Consider the following 16,174-nt stretch of genomic DNA (forward strand, 5'->3'; position numbering starts at 1 on the left):
TCTCATTCATAAGTGGGAGTTGAATATTGAGAACGCATGGACACAGAGAGGCGGACAACACACACCTGGGCCTTTTGGGGAGTCGGGGGTAAGGGGAGGGAACTTAGAGGATGGGTCAATAGGTGCAGCAAACCACCATGGCACATGTAACAAAGCTGCACGTTCTGCACGTGTATCCTGTTTGTTTTGAAGAAATAAAGAAAAAACAAACAAACAAAACTTGGGAGGCCAAGGCAGGCGGATCACTTGAGGTCAGGAGTTCGAGACCAGCCTGGCCAAAATGGTGAAACCCCGTCTCTACTAAAAATACACACACAAAAAAAATTAGCTGGGCGTGGTGGCGGGCGCCTGTAGTCCCAGCTACTCAGGAGGCTGACGCAGGAGAATGGCGTGAACCCGGGAGGCGGAGCTTGCAGTGAGCCAAGATCGCGTCACTGCACTCCAGCCTGGGCGAGAGCAGGACTCCGTCTCAAAAAAAAAAAGAAAAAAATTAACTCCTTACTCACATTAAAACTGTATTTTGGGGGTAATTTACATAAGCCACACAATTATCCTTTTAATTAAGATCTAGTTATTTTATTTTATTTTATTCTCTGCCGCCAGTCTGGAGTGCAGTGGTGGGATCTCGGCTCACTGCAAGCTCCGCCTCCCGAGTTCAAGTGATTCTCCTACCTCAGCCTCCCGAGTAGCTGGGACTACAGGCACGCCGCCACCATGCCCAGCTAATTTTTTTTTTTTTTTTTTTTTTTTTTGAGACGTAGTCTCGCTCTGTCACCCAGGCTGGAGTGCGGTGGCGCAATCTCGGCTCACTGCAACCTCCGCCTCCCGGGTTCAAGCACTTCTCCTGCCTCAGCCTCCCGAGTAGCCGGGATTACAGGCAGGCACCACCATGCCCGGCTAATTTTATTTGTATTTTTAGTAGAGACAGGTTTCTCCATGTTGGTCAGGCTAGTCTCGAACTCCCGACCTCAGTTGATCCACCTGCCTCGGCCTCCCAGAGTGCTGGGATTACAGGCGTGAGCCACCGCGCCCGGCAATTTTTTTGTATTTTTAGTAGAGAAGGGGTTTCACCATGTTGGCCAGGATGATCTAAATCTCTTGACCTGATCCGCCGGCCTCTGCCTTCCAAAGTGCTTCCAAAGGCGTAAGCCACCGCGCCTGGCCCATTTTTCTTCTTTTGTCTGATAACCTTACTCCCCTCCACAAACACACAGCCAAAGAAACGAATTGTGTCGCTCTTCAATCATAGAATAATTCTAAATTATGATTAAACGGGGGGGCGGGGCCCTGCCCATCACGTGACTCTCCCGGTGCTGTCTCCGGCCGTTGATTGGTCTGGGCGGGGAGGGCGGCCGTTGATTGGTTCGGGCCCACTCACGCGGGCGCCACTCTCTGTCTGACAAGAGAGTCGCGAAGCCTCCGCGGTCCTAGAGGGGCTGCTGGCAGGGACGCTTTGCTCGGCGCGCGCAGGTGGAGCCAGCGAGAGGCTCTGAGGCTGCCAGAGTGTTTGTGTCTGTTGCTCGGGTAAGGGGTAATTCGCCGAGGGGCGCGGACCAGACCGACCTCGGGTCGGGCCCGGGAACCCCGAGAGGAGAGCCCAGCCCCTGGTGGAGGCGGCTTGGCGGAGATTCGGAGCCGTCAGCAGGTTTGGGGAGAAGGAAACGAGTGTTGTGGGGGGCGTGGGTGCGGGGGGGAGGCCACTGCGGAGACCCCCGGCTCGCAGGGGACGGTCCGGGCCTGTGCGGCGGCTCTCGGGGCCCGTGGCACCGGCTTTTGAGTATTTTTGGCCGTGTCAAGTCTTCGGCAGCGAGAGGAGCAAAGTCCGAAGAATGAATGGCTGGTGAACGCCTGGACTTGGTTTTGTTAGAGTGGGAGATGAGCCGTGGTTGTCAGTGGAAGGTGTTCACGTGATTGTGAAGCGGCATTTTGGATTTTGTCAAAAGTTAACAGTCCCTTCCAGTTAAAGTTTTAAGAGTTTATTGTGCATGCAGAGGAACAGCTGGCAAATTGTTCCAATGGCAGCTTGGAAAGCTAAATGAGGAAGTGCAGTGATCTTGATTGTAATTGGCCATTATCAACTTGCATTCCTTCTAGGGTAAGTCGAGCTGGATCAGCCTTGCATCTGTAGCTGATTGGTTCAGTTTATCATGCAGACGAGAAAAAAGCTTCCTTCCTGGTCAGCGCACACTTCGCAGGGAAATAAAGAATTGTTGTTGCTGTTGTGTTTGAGACGAAGTGTTACTGTTGCCCAGTCTGGAGTACAATGGCCCAATCTCGACTCACTGCAACCTCCAACTCCCGGGTTCAAGCGATTCTCCTGCCTCAGCCTCCCGAGTAGCTGGGACTACAGGCACGCGCCGCCATGCCTGGCTAATTTTTGTATTTTTAGTAGAGACTGGATTTCACTATGTTGGCCAAGCTGGTCTTGAACTCCTGACCTCGTGATCCACCCGCCTCGGCCTCCCAAAGTGCTGGGATTTACAGGCATAAGCCACCGCGCCCGGCCTGTTGTTTTTAAGAGAGACAGGGTCTTGCTCTGTTACCCAGGGTGGAGTGTAGTGGTGCCATCATAGCTCACTGCAGTCTCCAACTCCTGAACTCAAGGGAGCAATCAGTGTATTTTAAATGCCTTACGTGGCTGTGGGTGGTTGGCCTAGGGCCGTACCCAAAACATGGTCTCCATTTAATTTTTCATTAGCAAGTCTGACATTCAGATGCACAGCCTTCACAAACATAGTCAGTAAACGTAGTGCAGGGGTATCCAATCTCTTGGCTTCCCTGGGCCACATTGGGAGAAGAATTGTCTTGGACTACACATAAAATACACAAACACTAAAAATAGCTGATGAGCTAAAAAAAAAATCGCAAAACAATCTCATAAGGTTTTAAGAAAGTTTACGAATTTGTGTTGGGTTGGATTCAAAGTTGTCCTGGGCCATATGCGGCCCACAGGCTGAGGTTTGGACAAGTTTGGTGTAGAGAATGAAAGGGATGAAGCCTTTGCTCCAGCCTTGGAGCCATTGATCAGGATAGTTTTTAGAGTGTACCTCTTTGCTTAAAAGGCAGAGGGTCCACCCTGGGCAACATAGCAAGGCCCCACCTACAAAAAAACTACAAACAGCTGGGCATGGTGGTGCACTCTTGCAGTCCCATCTACTTAGGAGACTGAGGCAGGAGCATTGCTTAAGCCCAGGAGTTGGAAGCTACAGTGAGCCATGATTACACCACTGCACTCCAGCCTGGGTGATAGAGGGAGACTCCTCAAAAAAAAAAAAAAAAAAGGCAAAGGGTCTTCTAAACTGTTTTCAGGGAAGGTGAACTGTGTTTGAGGGGCATCCATTAAAATGAAAGTGAATTTCATTAAAATTCATCCTGAGTTAGAAAGCAAGTCTGTAGGCTGGGCGCAGTGGCTCACGCCTGTAATCCCAGCACTTTGGGAGGCTGAGGTGGATGGATAACCTGAGGTCAGGAGTTCAAGACCAGCGTGACCAACATGGTGAAACCCCATCTCAACTAAAAATACAAAAAAAGTAGCTGGGCATGGCGGCGGGCGCCTGTAATCCCAGCTACTTCCAGAGGCTGAGGCAGGAGAATCGCTTGAACCCGGGAGGCGGAGGTTGCAGTGAGCAGAAATCACACCATTGTACTCCAGCCTGCACAAGAGTGAAACTCTGTTTAAAAAAAAAAAAAAAAAGCAAGTCTGTAATTGTTACTGTTGCTGAATCCTGCTAGCAAATCACCAGGCTAGAGGTGAGGGTTGAGTGACCCCTTCAGAACACTTTCGGAGGGGGCTTGTCAGCAGGTGAAGCTGGCTGTAGGACCAGGGTTGGAAATAACGTAAGTAGATTTAGAGAAAGAAAAGCTGGTGAACTAGAATCCCTAGGATAACTAGACTCGGACATCCTGTGTGATAGGGGAGGGGAGTATTTGGCTTTCCCCTGTTGGTCCTAAATTAAAGGGAGTGGGGAGCAAAATTTTGGATAAAGCTGTTATTGATCAAGTCCCGATTTGGGGCTCATGCCTCAGAGGCTATGGTTTGGCTTCCAGAGCTGGTTGCTGCAGGGTGTGGATCAGAGTGCTATTTTTCTTTTTTTTTTTTTTTTTTTTTGAGATGGAGTCTTGCTCTGTCACCAGGCTGGAGTACAGTGGTACAATCTCAGTTCACTGCAACCTCCACCTCCCAGGTTCAAGCGATTCTCCTGCCTCAGCCTCCCAAGTAGCTGGGACTACAGGCGCATGCCACCTCGCCCAGGTAATTTTTTGTATTTTAGTAGAGAAGGACTTTCACCATGTTGGCCAGCATGGTCTCCATCTTCTGACCTCGTGATCCACCCGCCTCAACCTCCCAAAGTGCTGGGATTATAGGCGTGAGCCACCGTGCCTGGCCAGAGTGCTATGTTTATATGTGGTCTATCTGCTGTCCCTTTGTATATGAGGTGCTGAGGATGACATGTTCTAGGGAGAAGGGGAGGGCAGGGCTGCAGGTTCTCTTGGATAGAGCTTGGGAAATTGAAATTCCTAGACTTACTGTAGCGGCTCATGCATTTCATCACATGTTCCAACACCAAACACAGGGACTTTGTATTAAGCTTTGTCTGTGGGCCCCGTTGGAATTCCTGGTCCCAGATCTGCCAACCAAGAGAGCTTCAAATTAGGGCTGGCCTTACTGACTAACTTTTTTTCTTCTCCAGCTCAGCCCGACGCCCAGGATCCCACCCCTTGCAAAAGACCAGGCCGTGGAAGCCATGTTCCCACCAGCCAGGGGGAAGGTGAGCTGTGCCTCCCCCTCTGCTTCGTCAGCATAGTCACTGCCACCAGCAGCTCCTTCCTCAGACTGAGCCCTCTTGATCAATGTGGGGAGTTTTCCTTCTTAGACAGTGCGATGTAGAGAGCTTAGCCTCTGGAGTCACATGGGCTCCCTCAGCAAGTTACATAAACACTCCGGGTCCAGTTTTCTTTTCTGTAAAATGGGTCAGTGAGAGTGCCTATCACAGCGAGTTGTGAAGATTCAATGAAAAACACCCTGTGAAGTCCTTTGTGCAGTATCTGGTTACTCGTTTAGCACTGTGTTAAGTTGTTGCTCTTATTACTGTAGTAGTTGCCCATTGTTTCTGTCTGTGAGCATTATTGTGCACCTACTGCTGTACACTCCAGGTGCTGTTTTCTGTGCTGAGAGATCAACTCTTACCTGTAGGAGATTACAACCTGATTAGAGAGATAGACGTGTAAGGAACTTCTCATAATAAATTCTGAACTGTTCTTATGAAAGGGTATAATGGAAGGTCAGTTATTGAATTTGTAGCATTATGGAGGGTGATTAGAAGAGACTGAGTTGTTTTGTCTTTTTTTTTTTTTTGACGGAGTCTCACTCTGTTGTCAGGCTGGAGTGCAGTGGCGCGATCTCAGCTCACTGCATCCACCGCCTCCCGGGTTCAAGTGATTATCCTGCCTCAGCCTCCCGAGTAGCTGGGACTACAGGCGAGTGCCACCACGCCCAGCTAATTTTTATACTTTTAGTAGAGACGGGGTTTCACCATGTTGGCCAGAATGGTCTCGATCTCTTGACCTCGTAATCCACCCACCTCAGCCTCCCAGCGTGCTGGGATTACAGGCGTGAGCCAGTGCTGGGATTACAGGCGTGAGCCACTGCGCCCAGCTTGTGTTTTGTCTTTTGAGATGGAGTCTCACTCTGTCACCCAGGCTGGAATGCAGTGGCATGATCGTGGCTCATGGCAGCCTTGACCTTCCCAGGCTCAGGTGATCCTCCCACCTCAGCCTCCCAAGTAGTTGGGACCACAGGTACATGCCACCACGCCTGGTTACTTTTTGTATTTTTTGTAGAGACAGGGTTTCACCATGTTGCCCAGGTTGTTCTTGAACTCTTGGCTGGAGCCATCCACCAGCCTTGGCCTCCCAAAGTGCTGGGAATCCAGGTGTGAGCCACCGCGCCCAGCCTAGAAGAGACTGAGTTTGAAAGAAAGGAGAGGCCCAGTGGCTCATGCCTGGAATCCCAGCACTTTGGGAGGCTGAGGTTGGTGGATTGCCTGAGGTCAGGAGTTTGAGACCAGCCTGGCCAACCTATAGTGAAACTCCATCTCTACTAAAAATACAAAAATTAGCTGGGTGTAGTGGTGCATGCCTATAATCCCATCTACTTGGGAAGCTGAGGCAGGAGAATCACTTGAACCGAGGAGGTGGAGGTTGCAGTGAGCCGAGATCGTGCCATTGTACTCTAGCCTGGGCAACAAGAGCGAAACTGTCTCAAAAAAAAAAAAAAAAAAAAAAAAAAAATCCAAACAAACAAAAAATGGAACTTTTAAGCAACATTTGGTGCCCAACTATCAATGTACAAGTCCTAGCTGTTGATGGGTTCTTGGAAACTGCAACTTTAAGGGAAACTATGTATATCAAAACCTTTTTTTTTCCATCAGTGTTACAGTGAAACAAAGTTATTCAAGGACCTGCTGCTGTACATACTTTTGCTAAAAATCAGTTTCCAAGAACCTATTGCGGATGTTAGGAGAGGAGTTACCATACCACAATGACTCTGGGAGATGAAGCCATTTTATTCCCATGCTTGTTAACCTTGTGCAGGTGCAGGAATGCAGATGGCTGAGTAGGTCAGATTGAGGACATGGCAGCGCAGCTCTGGTAAAAGAGTGACACTCTGGATAATGGTGAGAAAGGGCCTGCAACCGTAGCAGTGGAATTCAGGTTTGATAGGCAGGAAAGAAAGTCCGTATAATTTGGGAGGTTCTGGTGTCTGCCTGCAGAGGGGAGCTATGTGAAGCTTCTCAGGATGGTGTCAGGATGGGGGTGGGCATTTCCTGTTACTGACCACTTATAGGACAGCGAACGTTTGCCCTTTCCCTGCACACATCCCCTCTGAACCCATGCAGTGTCTTGTGAGAGCAGGGAGTGTGTAGACAGCCGCTGGGCCCCTTTGCCCCGAGGGCTGCAGTGGTGTGGGAGGGAGAGTGTGGCAGCTTCAGTGCTCAGCCCACTGGAGGGGGCAGTCACTTGCAGATGTAATGTCCCTGTGCTCACTGTGCTGTGTCCACTGTTGCCCACTCTGGATATGCTCCCCAGGCGTCTGCGCCTTGGTCTGTACCTTTTATATTCTCCAGCAACGGGCTCCCCTGGTCTCCGGCATCTGCTTGGCTTGTGGCAATGGGATGAAGAGGGTTGGAGGACGGGGGACAGGGCGCCGGAGGCCTGGGGAAAACAGGTTGGGTTTCTCTTCCCACGGCTCCCTCCCCACTGGGCTGTGGGATGGGTGTGGCTGCATCCTGTTCGGTCGTAGCTGCAGTCTTGCTCCCCTTCCAGCAGCCTTCTGGGCTCCAGCAGCCGTCCCCACCTTACCCCTTCAGACCTAGCAGGCCCTGGTTCCCCAGGGTGGCCAGGACCTGCGAGCTTCCACATTTCTTGTTCATGTTCATTGAGACTGTTCATCCCTTTGTAAATAGTCTGCACATTAACCAACCCCCCAGTGACCTCATCTCTTTCCTAAGGAACCTGGGGCAGAAGCAATAGGTTATTTTTATAGAGCAGCGGTCAGCAAACTGCCCTGAACCGCTTGGTAAAGTTTCCCTGAAACACAGCTGTGCCCATTCGCTTACTTGTCCACGGCTGCTTTTGTGCTCCAACACAAAGGCCGTTCCTCAGATTGTTGATTTGAGGAACTGGAACAGAGACCAGAGGGCCTGAAAAGCCTAAAATATTTACCATCTGGCCCTTTAGAGATTAATTGTATCGACCCCGTGGCATGGAAGCCAGCACATGTCTGGCCTGAGGGCCATCAGGCCTGAAAGGAGCCCTGAATATATTCCTTATGAACTGGGTGCCCTTGGCCCACACTCTTTACCTCCCAAACCTCGGTTTCCTCAGCCGTGGAATAATCATTGCGCGTAAGTTATTTTAAGAATTGCAGTTACCTTTATCAGCTACTTTTCCAGGAGCTGCTCTCGTTTGAGGATGTGGCGATGTACTTCACCAGAGAGGAGTGGGGCCACCTCAGCTGGGGTCAGAAGGACCTCTACCGAGATGTGATGTTGGAGAACTACAGGAACATGGTCTTGCTGGGTAGGACACGGCTTGAAGATTGGGCTTTGTCTGTGTTCTGAGTGTCTGTGCAAGCCCTTAGTCCCTTATCTGCAATTCCAGAATCAGAAAAAGCGGTGAAAACCGAAAGTTTTTTTCATAACTCGTGTGGCTACAAGCCCTGACCAGACATCACCACAGTGAAACCTGACTTCATCCTATAGGAAACCATTTATTGTCTTTATTTTTCCAACTGGTGTGCATATCTGTATACCCAACTTCAGAAATAACAGCGTAGGTCAGGTGCGGTGGCTCACACCTGTAATCCCAGCACTTTGGGAATCCGAGGCAGGTGGATGACATGAGGTCAGTAGTTCGAGACCAGCCTGGCCAATATGGTGAAACCCATCTCTACTTAAGATGCGAAAATTAGCCTGGTGTGGTGGTGCACACTTGTAGTCCCAGTTACTTGGGAGGCTGAGGCAGAGGATCGCTTGAACCTGGGAGGCAGAGGTTGCATTGAGCCGAGATCATGCCGCTGCATTCTAGCCTGGGTGACAGAGCGAGACTCCGTCTCAAAACAAAACAACAAAAATAACAGTGTATTTGAGGGCACCACTCCAAACCCTACTGGGGATGATAGGTTATGTAAAATATTTACAGCAGGTCACCTTTCTGAAATTGGAAAAATTCTGATTCCTGAAACACATCTGGTCCTAAGGGTTTCACATAAGGGACTGGGGACAGTGAATAGTCATGTTGTGTTAGGGCTCAGACCAAGACACTTCATGCATCCTTCACTCTCACCCCGTGTTCCTCATCTGTAAGACCTCCAGGAGTTGAGAATTATGGTAGATTTACATTCCAAAGGCTCACTTCTTATGCTCTTGAAAGTCTTTTTCTTTCTTTTCTCTGGAAATGGGTAACTTCTTGGTGTGTAACGTTAGTGGGTGCTCAGGAAATGATTTTCAACCAACTTCATTTCTGAACCTTCACTGCTTCCATTCTTTTCAGGAGCCTACCCTGTCCTATTCCACTGTAGTCTCCCACTGTGGGAGTTGCCTTGCTAGTTTTCTTTCTGGGGCCACATGTTTAACCCTTGCACTGATACTCTTAGCACAGAGTCTTGACCACCTCTTGTGGGATTGTCCACCCACCTCTGGATTTTTATAATTTTAATTTTCCCTTTAAAAGCATTACAAGAGCATACATAAGTACATGGAAGGCATAGAAAAGGAGGAGGAGAAGAGGAAAGTGTTCATGGGTAACACTGTTAATATTTTGGAAGGTTTCCTGCCAGTCTTTTTTTCCTATGCCTTTACAAAAGTAGCTGAGCATATTCTGTGTGTAATCCTGTAATCTGTTTTAAATTTAACATTATTGTATCAGCATTTCCCCACAGAATCAGTAAACGAGCATAATATAATTCCATTGTGTGGTCCATAATAATATTTCATTGTTTTCCCATGTGGGGACATTGAGCTTGGCTTTGTTTTTGTTCGTTGGTTTGCTTGTGTATTTATAATGTTTGAATAGATATTTCTGAGTATAAATCTTTGTATGAATTTTTGATCATTTCCCAAGATACTTTCCTAAAATCAGAACTTTGAAGTTAAATGAGATGGCACTTTAATCTTTATTGATTACTGAATGATTCTTCCACAAACTTTGTACTGTTTTGCGTATCCAATAGTAACATAGTAACATTTGAGAGTGCTTCTTTTTTTTTTTTTTTTTTTTTGAGACAAAGTTTCGCTCTTGTTGCCCAGGCTGGAGTACAATGGCGTGATCTCAGCTCACCACAACCTCTGCCTCCCGGTTCAAGTGATTTCTCCTGCCTCAGCCTCCTGAGTAGCTGGGATTACAGGCATGCGCCACCACACCTAGCTAATTTTGTATTTTTAGTAGAGACGGGGTTTCGCCATGTTGGTCAGGCTGGTCTCGAACTCCCGATCTCAGGTGACCTGCCCACCTCAGCCTCCCAAAGTGCTGGGATTACAGGTGTGAGCCACCGCGCCCAGCTGAGAGTGCTTCTTTACTATATCACTGCCTTCTTTTATGGATTTTACTAGTTCTAAAAATAATTTTCATTACAGAAATTTTGGAAAATACATCAGTAAATAGAGTAGATAATAAAAATCACCTGCAGGCCTACTTTCCAGAAGTAACTCTTGTTATTAACATTTTGGTTTACTTTTTCCCAGTCTGTCTATGTGTCTATTACAGGGAAAGGATCCCTTATCCAAAATGCTGGGGACCAAAAGTGTTTTGGATTTCGGATTTTTTTTTTTTTTATTTTGGAATACTCATAAATATATAATAAGATAATTTGAGGATCTGACAAGAAATTCACTTATGTTTCATATACACCTCAGACATGTAGCTTGAAGGTCCCTTTATTTTTCCCTGGGGAAGGCTGAATTAACTGTGTGTTGTGCACCTGCGTTTTGACTGCCACTGGTCACATGAGGTCAGGTGTGGAACTCTCCACTTTGGTCAGGTTAGCGCTCAGAAAGTTTCGGATTTGGGAGCATTTTGGATTAGGGATGTTCAAACTGTATTAATTACTTACACACACACACATAACATACACACTACATAGTTTTTTAAAACAAAATTTGGGGTCAGGCATAGTGGCTCACACCTGTAATCCCAGCACTTAGGGAGGGAGGTCAAGGCGGGCGGATCACCTGAGGTCGGGAGTTCGAGACCAGCCTGAGCAACATGGAGAAACCCTGTCTCTACTAAAAATACAAAATTAGTCGGGCGTGGTGGCACATGCCTGTAATCTCAGCTATTCCGGAGGCTGAGGCAGGAGAGAACGCTTGAACCCGGGAGGCTGAGGTTGTGGTGAGCCGAGATTGTGCCATTGCACTCTAGCCTGGGCAACAAGAGCAAAACTCCGTCTCAAAAAAAACAAAAATTTGGATCATGCTATACATGAGTTTTGTATTCTGCTTTAAAATATATAGGCAGTGTTTTTCTATTTTAATAAATAGTTGGGCCAGGCACGGTGGCTCACGCCTGTAATCCCAACACTTTGGGAGGCCGAGACAGGTGGATCACCTGAGGTCAGGAGTTCGAGACCAGCTTGGCCAACATGGTGAAACCTCGTCTCTACTAAAAATGCAAAAATTAGCTGGGCGTGGTGGCCACATGCCTGTAATTCCAGCTACTTGGGAGGCCGAGGCAGGAGAATCACTTGAACCCGGGAGGCGGAGGTTGCAGTGAGCAGAGATGGTGCCAGTGCACTCCATCCTGGATGACAGGAGTGAAACTCCATCTCAAAAAAAAAAAATAATAAAATTAAAAAAATACAAAAATTAGCCGGGTGGGGGCGACAGAGCAGAGACTCCATCTCAAAATAAATAAATAAATAAATTTATAAATTAATAAATAGTTGGCTAAGTACAGTGGCTCAAGCCTGTAATCCCAGCACTTTGGGAGGCCGAGGCGGGTGGATCACCTGAGGTCAGGAATTTGAGACCAGCCTGGCTAACATGGTGAAACCCCATCTCTAATGAAAATACAAAACTTAGCAAAGCGTGGGGGCGCTGTGCCTGTAGTTCCAGCTACTTGGGAGGCTGAGGCAGAAGAATTACTTGATCCTGGGAGGCAGAGGTTGCAGTGAGCCGAGATTGTCACTCCAGCCTGGGTGACAGAGCAAGACTCTGTCTCAAAAATAAAAAAAATAAACAATTGAATACAAGGATTTTTAGTATCTGCCTAATACTTGTGCCTTCATCGCATTAATGTGCTACGCTTGATTTAATTGTTCCCTTTTGATATTCAGTTTATTTCCAGTTTGATGCTGCAATACCACTGTGCTGAACGTCTCTGGCACATTCATCTTGGTTGCAATTGTACTTTAGGCTATATTTCTAAGAGTGAAATGACCACAGCCAAAGGTATGAACATTGTTCAGGCTTTCAATAAAGACTGCCAGATATTTACAAAGATTGTGCCAATCTCTATTCTCACCACCGCTTTTGATTATTGTCCTTATCTCTGCTTGCCACTGAGCCCCGGGCCATGTCTCTGTAACTCACTAACGGCCACATCCCATTTACTTCCCCATGAGTAGGATTTCAGTTTCCCAAACCTGAGGTGATCTGTCAGCTGGAGAACTGGGACGAGCAATGGATCCTGGATCTACCGAGAGCTGGGAATAGGAAGGCTTCCGGTAGTGCTTGCCCAGGTGGGTGAGGAAGAGACCCAGGCGAGTGGAATCAGGAAGAGGAAGGGAAGGCACGTTAGTGAAGCCCCTTTTGTGTGCCAGACGCTGAGCCAGGTGCTGGGCATATATTATCCCACTTCTTCATCCCTACTGCCCTGTGAAGTGGGAGGAAGATCGGCATCCCCATTTCCCAGACGAAGAAACTAAGATTAAGAAATCTTGGCTGGACGCGGTGGCGCATTCCTGTAATCCTACTTTGGGAGGCCAAGTCGGGCGGATCACCTGAGGCCAGGAGTTGACCAGCCTGGCCAACATGGTGAAACCCCGTCTCTACTGAAAATACAAAAATTAGCCACGCGTGGTGGCGTGTGCCTGTAATCCCAGCTACCTGGGAGGCTGAGGCAGGAGAATCGCCGGAACCTGGGAGGCAGAGGCTGCAGTGAGCCGAGATTGTGCCACTGCACTCCAGCCTGGGTGACAGAGCAAGACTCTGTCTCAATTAAAAAAATATATATATATATATATATCACACAGGCCTGGTATGGGGGCTCACACTGGTAATCCCAGCACTTTGGGAGGCAGAGGCAGGAGGATCACTTGAGCCCAGGCGTTCAGGATCACCCTGGGTGACATGGTGAAACCCCATCTCTACAAAAAATACAAATTTAAGCCGGGTGTGGTGGCGCATGCCTGTAGTCCCAGCTACTCAGGAGTCTGAGGTGCGACGACTGCTTGAGCCTGGGAGGCAGAGGTTGCAGTGAGCTGAGATTACATGACTGTACTCCAGCCTGGGTGACAGAGCAAGACTGTCTCAATAAAGGACTCTCACAGTTGGGAGGTGGACACTGGGGTTTGACTTCAAGTCTAGAATGCTTATCCTGTCTCTCCTGCAGGAAAAAGTGCTGCTCTGACGCAGATGCTCTAGTGTTTTCTAAGTGACAGCTCTTAGGGCACCCTAGATGCCCCTTGATTCCACCCTCATTACTTGTCCTCTCTGTGTGCTGCCTCTTGTTCCCTTGCTTTGTTTTGTTTTCATATTACTCCCATATTTCCTGACATATCTGGATTTTTCTACTTACTGTGTCCCTATGCAGCTGCTCCTGTTTTTCACATCCAAGGTTTCTCCTCCATGGCACTACTGACGTTTTGGGCTGACGAATTCTTTGGGGGCAGGATGGGGGCATGTCCTGTGCATTTTAGGATGTTGAGTAGCAGCCCTGGCCTGCATCCACTAGATGCCAGTTGAACCTCCCCAGGTGTGACAACGAGAAATGTCTCCAGACATTGTCCAAACCCTGTTCACCCCTAGTTGAGACCCATTGCTCTATTCAGTTGGCTTTTGTCCCTACTTCCCTCTGGTTCCTTTTCTATTCTATCCTATACTTTGTCCATTTTTAAGCAGATGTTTCACCTAGAGTTATTAAAAACGTGTATCTAGGCTGGGTACCGTGGCTCACACCTGTAATCCCAGCACTTTTGGAGGCCGAGACGGGCAGATCGCTTGAGGCCAGGAGTTTGAGACCAGCCTGGCCAACGTGGCGAAATATCATCTCTACTAAAAATACCAAAACTAGCCGGGCATGGTAGTGTATGCCTATAATCCCAGCTACTCAGGAGGCTAAGGCACGAGAATCTCTTGAACCCAGGAAGTGGAGGTTGCAATGAGTTGAGATCATGCCACTGCACTCTGGCCTGGGCATGTCTCAAACAAAAAGTGTGTATCTTGAAGCATAACATGCTACCTCTTTGATATTTATTTGGCACCACTGAGTACCTAGAGTAAGTTGTTTTTCTAATAATGGTGATGGGCTCTGCTCTCACATTCTCTGGCATACACACTCCTGTACATTTTTAGTGAGTTTGTTGGTGCCGAGAGCTCTTTTTGTTAGGAGAGTGAAGAGTCCAATGAAATTCAGAATTTTGGGCTTGGTGCGGTGGCTCATGCCTGTAATCCCAGCACTTTGGGAGGCTGAGGCAGGTGGATCACCTGAGGTCAGGAGTTCGAGACCAGCCTGACCAACATGGTAAAACCCCGTCTCTACTAAAAATACAAAAATTAGCTGAGCATGATGGCTGGCATCTGTAATCCCAGCTACTCGGGAGGCTGAGGCAGGGGAATCACTTGAACCCAGGAGGCGGAGGGTGCAGTAAGCTATCATGCCACTGCACTCTAGCCTGGGCGACAGAAAGAGACTCCGTCTCAAAAAAAAATTTCAGAGTTTTGGCCTCTTGAGTCTGATGATGTAAACAAGAGATCACTTCTTAGCTTCATTTGATTGTCCTAGACCCCTAACAGTTGCCTTCTCTTCCTTTTTTTCTTCTGCAGTGGATAGGTCATTTACATCTTTTCTTGTTATTTGGCTAGGTTCTGAAGCCAGACACAAGATGAAAAAGTTAACTCCAAAACAGAAATTTTCTGAAGATTTAGACTCATATAAGATATCAGTGGTAATGCAGGAATCAGCTGAGAAACTTTCAAAAAAGTTACATAAGTGTAAAGAATTTGTGGACAGTTGCAGGCTTACTTTCCCTACTAGTGGTGATGAATACAGCAGGGGCTTCCTTCAAAACCTTAACCTTATTCAAGACCAGAACGCACAAACAAGGTGGAAGCAGGGCAGATATGATGAGGATGGCAAACCCTTCAATCAAAGATCTTTGCTTTTGGGGCACGAGCAAATTCTCACAAGAGCAAAGTCTTATGAATGCAGTGAATGTGGAAAAGTCATTAGGCGTAAGGCATGGTTTGATCAACATCAAAGAATTCACTTTTTAGAGAATCCTTTTGAGTGTAAGGTCTGTGGGCAAGCCTTCAGACAGCGATCAGCTCTTACGGTCCATAAACAGTGTCACCTGCAAAACAAGCCATACAGATGTCATGACTGTGGAAAGTGTTTTCGGCAGCTCGCGTATCTTGTTGAACATAAGAGGATTCACACCAAAGAAAAACCCTATAAATGTAGCAAATGTGAAAAAACGTTTAGTCAGAATTCAACCCTTATTCGACATCAGGTGATCCACAGTGGAGAAAAACGCCATAAATGCCTTGAGTGTGGAAAAGCCTTTGGCCGGCATTCAACCCTTCTATGTCATCAACAGATTCACAGTAAACCGAACACCCATAAATGCAGTGAATGTGGACAGTCCTTTGGTCGGAATGTGGATCTCATTCAGCATCAAAGAATCCATACAAAGGAGGAATTCTTTCAATGTGGAGAATGTGGGAAAACGTTTAGTTTTAAGAGGAATCTTTTTCGACATCAGGTCATTCACACTGGAAGCCAACCCTACCAATGTGTCATCTGTGGAAAATCTTTCAAGTGGCACACAAGCTTTATTAAGCACCAGGGCACTCACAAAGGACAGATATCCACATGATATTAACTGGAAAACAGTCATTGGAGGACTAGAACTTATAAACCTCTACTTCAAGTGTGTATCACATGATTGTTTCCATGAAAAGCAATAAATGTAACAAAGGGTTTTTCTATGGGAGCCCTCTTTGTGTAGCCAATCTGTAGTGAAGAAACGCTTAAAAGGAAATGTTAGCCTGGGCAACACAGTGAGATCCCGTCTCTACAAAAAATAACAAAGCCAGGTGTGGTGGCTCACACCTCCAATCCCAGCTATTAAGAAGGCTGGGTGACAAAGTGAGGCTGTCTCAAAAAAAAAAAAAAAAAAAAAAAGAAAGGGCTGGGCGCGGTGGCTCACACCTGTAATCCCAGCACTTTGGGAGGCTGAGGCGGGCAGATCACGAGGTCAGGAGATCGAGACCGTCCTGGCTAACACAGTGAAACCCCGTCTCCACTAAAAAATAAAAAAATTAGCCGGGCATGGTGGTGGGCGCCTGTAGTCCCAGCTATGCGGGAGGCTGAGGCAGGAGAATGGCGTGAACCCAGGAGGCGGAGCTTGCAGTGAGCTGAGATCGTGCCACTGCACTCCAGCCTGGGCAACAGA

At 47.7% G+C, this 16,174-nt stretch overlaps 2 protein-coding genes across 18 annotated transcripts in view; one reads left to right on the plus strand and one right to left on the minus strand.

Moving 5' to 3' along the window:
• The first annotated feature begins 1,361 nt into the window (after positions 1–1,361).
• ZNF789 (zinc finger protein 789) lies at positions 1,362–15,705 on the plus strand. 11 transcript variants are annotated; one of them, XR_010127032.1, is made up of 6 exons: positions 1,362–1,645; positions 4,112–4,252; positions 4,692–4,769; positions 7,956–8,082; positions 11,834–11,948; positions 12,125–12,145. XR_010127032.1 is itself a non-coding variant. In XM_054497152.2 (6 exons), the coding sequence occupies exons 2-6, from the start codon at positions 4,112–4,114 to the stop codon at positions 15,593–15,595; spliced, it is 1,473 nt and encodes a 490-aa protein (XP_054353127.1). In that variant the 5' UTR covers positions 1,379–1,645; the 3' UTR covers positions 15,596–15,705. The 11 variants fall into 11 exon arrangements, 10 of the variants coding, with proteins under 10 accessions (XP_054353137.1, XP_054353127.1, XP_063524213.1 ...); XM_054497152.2 differs by lacking the exon at positions 11,834–11,948 and adding an exon at positions 14,583–15,705 and having other exon boundaries at positions 1,379–1,645; positions 12,125–12,238; XM_063668143.1 differs by lacking the exon at positions 11,834–11,948 and adding an exon at positions 14,583–15,705 and having other exon boundaries at positions 1,379–1,524; positions 12,125–12,238.
• ZNF394 (zinc finger protein 394) overlaps positions 1,961–16,174 on the minus strand; it is a 31,556-nt gene continuing 17,342 nt past the window's right edge. For 3 of the 7 annotated variants that reach the window (XM_054497141.2, XM_054497146.2, XM_054497144.2), the window contains one exon: positions 14,845–15,070. In XM_054497141.2, coding sequence (XP_054353116.2) covers positions 15,041–15,070 — 30 coding nt within the window. In that variant the 3' untranslated portion in view covers positions 14,845–15,040. Of the gene's footprint in view, positions 5,189–6,546; positions 8,152–14,844; positions 15,071–16,174 lie in introns of those variants that run through there. The other 4 variants (XR_010127030.1, XR_010127029.1, XR_010127031.1 and 1 more) reach the window with 3 other exon arrangements.

Source organism: Pongo pygmaeus, chromosome 6 (genome assembly GCF_028885625.2).
Source record: "Pongo pygmaeus isolate AG05252 chromosome 6, NHGRI_mPonPyg2-v2.0_pri, whole genome shotgun sequence".
NCBI classification, from domain to species: domain Eukaryota; kingdom Metazoa; phylum Chordata; class Mammalia; order Primates; family Hominidae; genus Pongo; species Pongo pygmaeus.

Coding starts and splice junctions, on each gene's coding strand:
- ZNF789 (XM_054497152.2), top strand. CDS start 4,112: ATGGAGTCTTGCTCTGTCACCAGGCTGGAGTACAGTGGTACAATCTCA. Junction 4,253..4,691: donor GCGCATGCCACCTCGCCCAG/GTAATTTTTTGT, acceptor TTTCTTCTCCAG/CTCAGCCCGACGCCCAGGAT. Junction 12,239..14,582: donor TTCCGGTAGTGCTTGCCCAG/GTGGGTGAGGAA, acceptor TTATTTGGCTAG/GTTCTGAAGCCAGACACAAG.